Source organism: Poeciliopsis prolifica, unplaced genomic scaffold (assembly GCF_027474105.1).
Source record: "Poeciliopsis prolifica strain line A6 unplaced genomic scaffold, Auburn_PproV2 SCAFFOLD027, whole genome shotgun sequence".
Taxonomy (NCBI): Eukaryota; Metazoa; Chordata; class Actinopteri; order Cyprinodontiformes; family Poeciliidae; genus Poeciliopsis; species Poeciliopsis prolifica.
The window spans coordinates 2466491-2474602 of record NW_026562402.1 but is presented as its reverse complement, the minus strand read 5'-3'; the positions used below and the strand labels follow the sequence as shown (position 1 = coordinate 2474602).

Below are 8112 nucleotides of genomic sequence, written 5' to 3'. Positions count from 1 at the left end.
TTTTAAAGTTGCACCAGTTTTTAATACACCACCTCATTTTTTAAGAAATCACCTCTCCAGCTGAAATGTCACTCAGTCCTTCCTGTCTCCTCTCTTGTTAGTTTTTCTCATTTAATAAATCACTTGTAATGACATGATCTTGTTGATATTTTTGTCCTCCCACAACTTTGCACACGACGACACAGCGACCATTTTATTTTCACATAGGTTTTTTGATCTAATCAAGTGTTCATGCCAAACTTGGCAGATGATGGTAATCCTGCTTTGTGCTAATATTAAAAGCTACAGGCAGCTAGAAATGTAATCTGTCTTATTAAGGTGATGTTATTTAAAAAATTAAAAAATTATATGTACATATATATATATATATATATATATATATATATATATATATATATATATATATATATATATATATATATAATATATATATATATATATATATATATATATATATATATATATATATATATATATATATATATATATATGAGACGATGTAATTATGCAGTCATGTACTGTGTACTTCACTATGACCCAGGCACAGCCATATTCTTATATAGACTAAATTCTTTGAAGCTAAATATTTGTTTTGTATCTATTTTGGTCTTACTAATTTTCAACTTTCATCTATTGATACTCATTTTCAAATTTTTTAACTTGCACCACATTATCTTTCCAGGTTGCATCAACATTCACGTAGACATCTTCTTCATCAGTGCTTTCTTCATCATCTTCAGATCTTTGTTCTGATGACGCATGGACCTTGACACCAAGACCGATTTGTCTTAAATTAGGCTCTGCTTCCACATAAACATCATCACTTATTGACTCTCTGTCCATCTCCAGCTTCTTTACTGAGCGAATTGCATCAATGTTTTCATAGTCGTCGCAATCATTCTCGAGGTCTTGTATGTTTAACTGCTGGAAAGTCACTGGAAAAAAAGGAAACAAATGAATTTATGAATAAAATGTAGAAATTATTGTAAAGACATGAGCTTGTATCCCTTGATTACATACTTTGGTTCTGGCCAGACGGTTTGGACCGTTCAGAGCAAAGTTTCCTCCTGTAGCCCAGACAGACTGCTAGAGACACCAGCAGAACCAGCAGCAGGATTCCACTGGAGACTGAGGAAACCAGCAGCAGTGAAGAGGCTGGGAGAGAAAACGCTTGGTCAGTTGATGGCTCTAAAACCTGCATTTTACAAACGTTTTCAGGCTGAGGAACACTTAACCTATTTAACAAACAGTAACAGACCACCTAACTTGAAATTGCCCAGCAGTAATACATTAAAAATATTGGGGTTTTTTTTGTTTTGTTTATCCATTCTGTTTAGTAAGTGGGAATGGCCACGACAAAGCCATGGTCAAGTCTATTGGGGCATTGTGAGTCTTTTCCTAACTGTCTTCAGGTCTCTTCTGCTATCACAGCTGTGGAAACATCTGGAAGCTTCTTTAATGGAAAAACACATCTTGCAGAAATTACAGTCACAGCAGATATAATCAGAAAATAAATGGTTAAAAATATCATCTGTTCCATCAAAGATGAAATAAGGCTAAAAATGAAATTTTCTATTACATCTGCTGAGAAAGTAATGCTTCTGTTGCATGTAATGTGCCAATTCCACGATAAGAAGCTTGCCAGAAACTTTCTGCACTGTAAACAACCACCCTCCACTGCGAGGAGAGAAATTAATTCAATATTTAGGAGTGAGACCAACATGGACTGAACACCTTTGTTCATTTTCTCCGCTGCCATTACAAAAGCTACAGTGTACTTTTAGTTGGTGTATGAAAATATCTGTATTCAACTTTAAGTATTGCTTTCTGAACGTACATCAGGTGGTAGATTAGAAACAAGATGCAGCTGAAAGGAAGGGCAAGTAGCTTAAATAGAAATGAGGAAATGGCTGAAAACGTGGGAACAGACATTCTGCTTTATGATTGGAATCATCATTTGAAAAACAAATGTTGTGTTTTTCTTGATTTGACATGTTTATCTAATATTATTAATAATAATAATAATAATAATAATAATAATAATAATAATAATGATGATGATGATGATTATTAATAATATTGCCTTGAGGAGATTAGAGGAATACACAGTAAGGTATTTTACTCAACGTTTGACATTGAAATATTCTTCTCTCAAATATACATAGTGACTTACATTTGATGATGAGACTAATGGGTTCTGCCTCATCAGAACCGAACCTCTGTGTAGCCATGGTAACCTCATACACACAGCTGTAGTTGCCCTGGTGTTCAAACTCAGCAGCTGGGAAGTTAAAGGAGGCCGAGTTTTTGACTGCTGGCCTGGTTTCTGTGATGTTGGATCCAGAGAAGATGAGAGAGAAATCTCCCTGAGGAAATCTGGGGTCAATGGAGCAAATGAAGGAGAAGCCGTAACCTTTGGTAACCTCTGCTCCTCCTGGACCCCAGACCAACCCTCCAACTGGGGATGTCAGGGAAATGATGGGTCTGGACAGATTCACTGGAGTAAACATGGAATAGAAAAATATTTTTCCACATAAAGGCATTTGAGAAGATGAATTATGGATTTTCCATAAATATTTCGTAGACTAAATATTCACTGTTTGCACAATTTATTTAATCTTACCTCTAAGACGAACAGAGTTACTGAAGGGAGAGGTCCATGTTTGGCTTGACACCCTTTGCTCATACTGACACTTAAATTCTCCATCATGATCCAGAGTCACTTTAGGGATGTTGAAGGTAGCAGAGGAAGAAACTGAATACTGAGTCATTCTGAATGATCCTGAAGTCTGTCGGAGGATAAATGTTCCACTTAAAGGCGTAGCAGCAATAGAACAAGTGATGCTGAGTGGTTGACCCCAGGTGACCTCATCAGAGCCTATAGAGATGCTGGGCTTGGGAAGGTTCACTAAAAAACAGTAAGTTGTGAGAATAAAAGTTTATTTATTTCTGCAACTGAATGACTCTGAAAATAATCATCTTTTACTGTCAGTTTATTTATTTTTTGTGGTCTGAAGGCCCGATGGAGACAGTGCCTGGCAGCTGGGCTCTGAACTATGTGGAAGATTTTTATATCACTTTACAACAAATATCAACTTCCAAGATATAAAATGTTTCAATTGTCTTTTCAAAAAGGGGTTATGTTTTTTTGTTGTTTTTTTTTTCTTTTTTTACAACCATACAATCCAAAGGAGATTGTTTTTTTTTTTTATATTAAAAATGATAAATTTGCTAATGTCAGTATATACTAATGGATGATCTGATTCACTGAGAGTGAAAATCAAATAGTGAATCCATTTTAAACAACTGATTGTACTGCTGAAGTTTCACTATTCACACAATTTATTTAATCTTACCTCTAAGACGAACAGAGTTACTGAAGGGAGAGGTCCATGTTTGGCTTGACACCCTTTGCTCATACTGACACTTAAATTCTCCATCATGATCCAGAGTCACTTTAGGGATGTTGAAGGTAGCAGAGGAAGAAACTGATGGCTCAGTCATTCTGAATGATCCTGAAGTCTGTTGGAGGATAAATGTTCCACTTAAAGGCGTAGCAGCAATAGAACAAGTGAAGCTGAGTGGTTGACCCCAGGTGACCTCATCAGAGCCTATTGAGATGCTGGGATTTGGAAGGCTCGCTGAAAAACAGTAAGTTGCGAGAATAAAAGTTTATTTATTTCTGCAACTGAATGACTCTGAAAATAATCATCTTTTACTGTCAGTTTATTTATTTTTTGTGGTCAGGCAGCTTCACCTCTGTCAGACTGATCACATGATAAAATGTTATAAAAATATTTAAATCTGGAGAGTGGAAACTACAAACTCACTGAAACACAGTAAATGGGAAAATAAAGCACACTTCTGTTAAACAAGGTTAAGGTTTATCCATCCGTCCTTCATTCCCTGACACCTTTATCTCCTTGGGGTCAGAAAGGGAGCTGGTGTCTATCTCCAGCTGTCAACGGGCAAGATGGACTGGTGATGCCCTCGACGGGTCGCTAGTCCATCGCAGGGCAAAGATTCATTCATAAGCAATTTACATCTGAATTACACTCCATGTAAAAAAAAAAAAAATCATCCCAATTCTAAAGTTCTTCCACTGGCACAACTTCCTCAGCAAAAAGCAAAAGCAGTAGAATCTATGTTTTATGTCAGCTCTAAAAGAGAAGCTTGTGTCGAAGGTTATGGTGTAAGTTTGTGTTGCAAGTTGTTGGGGACAAGGAGGAGCGGTGGGGTGATGAAGCACCCAGTTATCGGAAGGCTTTTTCTTTTTTGTGATAAGAATATGGCCAAAACTTAAACATGACCACAATACATTAAAGATCTGCTGTTGTTGCAACAACCTTCCAGATCTCTAAGTGTATAATGTGTGTATTGATGATCTTGATGATGACTAAATGTAATGATTGTCACTGGTTTCTCAATAGTTGACTGCATTTTGTTTTTGTGACATCTTGTGGTTTCACCATGTACAGCACTTTGAACTGCCTTGTTGCTGAAACATGCCATACAAATAAACAGGAGTGATTGATTGTTGAACTAAACACAGTCGCTAATATGAAAGAAAATATTATAAATAATATAAACAAACCCAGCACCATGTTCAAGAAACGCCGAGTCTTGACACAGAAAAATGTGCCGATGATGAGAATCAGGTCATTTTTAAATAGCACTGATTGGAGATTCAGTCAATTTCTGATCAGTTAATACATCAAACATTAGAATACCTTTCATTTTGTGTATAGGTTGGTTTCAGACAAAAAATGTACTGGCCATTACATCTGAACATTTAAAAGTGATCATTTAAGTGCTATTATAAATGTTAATGTATTGCATAGGGGCTAACTGATGTATGATAGTTGTATAAATCCAGATCTACAATGAAAATGAACTATGGACTTTCAAGAATATTAATCTGACTGGAATGGCAACACATCTTACAGTATGTTGTGTTGTCACTGTCTTTTATTGTTAATTGTTTGCTTCTGCACAGCAATAAATATAAGGAGGAATAAACTGCAGGGTGGGACAGTTCAGCAACACAACAAGCCTTAACCCTTCAGTAAAGCCATCTTGTTTTTCCTCTAGTGAACAACACATATTAGTGGAGTGTCATCAGTTTAAGCTAAAGAAACAGAGACAAAATGTTTTTTGAAAGGATGAAAGGCTGTTTGTGTGCTGGGAACATCAGTAAAGGCAAAGCTAAACATGTGATTTATGGGACTTGTATTCGAAGACATCCCACGATTCTGTACATTGACAACAGAGACACAGGAGGTTATATCCTCCAGAGAGTCTTGTTCTCAAAGAAATATGTCTCCTAGAAATATTTGTGGTCAAACAATGGAGAGAAAAGAAAGAGCTTCAATTTAGATAAAGTCCAATAAATGTAATCATGCCAATCAGATATATGTATTTTTAGTTCCTGACACTTCTGCTACTTTCTGTTCTGCATCTAATGCAAAAGCTAAATCTTGTTGGCAGAATAAGTAACTGTGTTACAAATCATAGGAATCAATTTCTGATCAGTGAACAAACAACACACAAGCTCTACCTTTCAATTTGTGTTAAAATGATTTCAATCAGAAAATACACTGGCTAGTATATCTGAACATTTAAAATCAAACATTTAAATATTTGTAAATCATTTTTCCTTTACCTGAACAGATCACACCAGCATCCTCACTATGACCACAGTTATGTCTCCCATAACCGTTGTGTCTACAGCTGGTTAGAGACCTTTCATATCCTGAGCACTGAACATCATCAAGCAAGATTTGTCCAAATCCTTCACCAAAGTGAGCAGAACCTGGTGCACTGAGTGCTGTACGACAGCCCAGCTGTCTACAAACCACTTCAGCATCAGTCATGTCCCAGCCGTCATCACAAACCGTTCCCCAGTTATATCTATAGAAAACTTCAACCCTTCCAGAGCACCGAGTTGATCCAGAACCTGCCAACCTGACCTGACCTATAAGAACAAAATTGAATATGATGATGTTAATGTTCTGATAAGAGTAAAATACTTTTATGTACTATGGAAATAGAAAAGACAATCTGACCTGTAATGAATGCTGATGAAGTCAAAACAAGCACAACTGTAAGATAAACACTTGGACTGTTATTTTCTTAATTGATAGTAAGAAGTTTATGCAAAATATAACATTGGTTATCTGTTTATCAGGAAAGTTATGAAACAAAGAAATGTTGTCAAAAATGATAAAAACTTGAACTTACAGAAAAAGCCTGTAAAAAATTGAAGCTTTTTGTTCCACATAGCTGCATGTAGCTTCACTGTGTTCTTCAACTGGTGTTCAGAAACACATTTGGTTTCTCACTAAGATCATTACTGAGACACTTCCTCTTTACATATGTGGTTTTAAAATGTTACTGAGCTCAGGAAAAAACCACTTCTTTAAACAGTAACACTGTCCATGTTGTCATGAAAGCACATTAACCTGATCCTCCTTCATTCACTGCACTTCAGAGCAGCCTTTAAGATGTAATGTAACATTTGTTTTATAGCTGAAATCACAGCCTCAGCAGATGTGGTAGCATTGAAGTGGGCTTTAAGACAAACAACCTCACACAGCACCTAAGGGAAATTTAGAGGATGATAAGTAGAATGATGAGTGTTCTCCCATGCAGTGCTTTGCAGAGGCTCAAGGAACTCTGGAGTGTGAGTACTGTAATGGTGTTAACCTCAAAGACAGTGTCTGAAACATGTAAGTTTCACCGAATCCTCCTGAGTATTTACCAGTATTCAGGGAGTGTCAACAGCACAACTTCCTCAGCAAAAAAGAAAAAGCAGTAGAATCTATATTTTATGTCAGCTCTAAAAGAGAAGCTTGTGTCGAGGGTTATGGTGTAAGTTTGTGTTGCAAGTTGTTGGGGACAAGGAGGAACGGTGGGGCGCTGATACACCCAGTTTTTACACCCAGGCTTTTGCTTTTTTGTGATAATAATATGGCCAAAACTTAAACGTGAATTATGCCATACAGTCTTTTTTAATAACTTAGGACTTACGTCCTGATGATGCTTGTCAGATTAATAGTATCTTTTCACAATAACCGTTAAGCAGGTATGAAACATACTACAAAATATAAATATGTTAAAACATATGTAATTAAACTACACATGTATGATATATATATATATATATATATATACTCAAGGACAGCACAGAGGCCCTCATCCTGGCCGCCCAGGAACAGGCCCAAAACACCAGAGCAATAGAGGCCCAGATCTACCACACCAGACAAGACCCAAGGTGTAGGTTGTGCAAGGAGGCCCCTGAGACAGTCCAGCACATCACAGCAGGGTGCAAGATACTGGCAGGGAAAGCGTACATGGAGCGACATAACCAAGTGGCAGGCATAGTGTACAGAAACATCTGTGCAGAATATGGACTGGAAACCCCGAGATCAAAGTGGGAAACACCCCCAAAGGTGGTGGAGAACACCAGAGCTAAGATCCTGTGGGACTTCCAGATCCAGACAGACAAAATGGTAATGGCGAACCAACCAGACATTGTCGTAGTGGATAAACATCAGAGGAAAGCCGTTGTGGTAGATGTAGCAATACCAAGTGATTGCAACATCAGGAAAAAGGAGCACGAGAAACTGGAGAAATACCAGGGCCTCAGGGAGGAACTGGAGAGGGCCTGGAAGGTGAAGACCACAGTGGTGCCTGTGGTCATCGGGGCCCTCGGGGCAGTAACCCCCAAACTGGAGCAGTGGCTACAACAGATCCCAGGAACAACATCAGACATCTCAGTCCAGAAATGTGCAGTCCTTGGCACAGCCAAGATACTGCAGGACCCTCAAGCTCCCAGGCCTCTGGTAGAGGACCCAAGCTCAGAGGATAAGAACCACCCGCGGTGGGTGAGAAGGGAATTTTTTTATTTTATATATATATATATATATATATATATATATATATATATATATATATATATATATATATATATATATATATATATATATATATATATATATATATATATATATATATATATATATATATATATATATATATAATGTCTTTCACTTGGTGATGGAATTGCTCACAAAGGAAAATTTCAGTCATATAATTTATGAAATGTCTGTA

General features: G+C 37.1%; 1 protein-coding gene across 1 annotated transcript in view; it reads right to left on the bottom strand.

Moving 5' to 3' along the window:
• Positions 1-504: 504 nt before the first annotated feature.
• Positions 505-8112, bottom strand: part of LOC129371613 (uncharacterized) — a 31482-nt gene continuing 23874 nt past the window's right edge. Inside the window, exons 14-22 of the mRNA XM_055048302.1 lie at positions 6539-6570; positions 6241-6310; positions 6066-6101; positions 5663-5974; positions 3357-3641; positions 2624-2908; positions 2174-2497; positions 1021-1155; positions 505-935 (exon numbers count right to left, since the gene is read on the bottom strand). Of these exons, the coding sequence (XP_054904277.1) occupies positions 631-935; positions 1021-1155; positions 2174-2497; positions 2624-2908; positions 3357-3641; positions 5663-5974; positions 6066-6101; positions 6241-6310; positions 6539-6570 (1784 nt within the window). The 3' untranslated portion in view covers positions 505-630. The remainder of the gene's footprint in view (positions 936-1020; positions 1156-2173; positions 2498-2623; positions 2909-3356; positions 3642-5662; positions 5975-6065; positions 6102-6240; positions 6311-6538; positions 6571-8112) is intronic.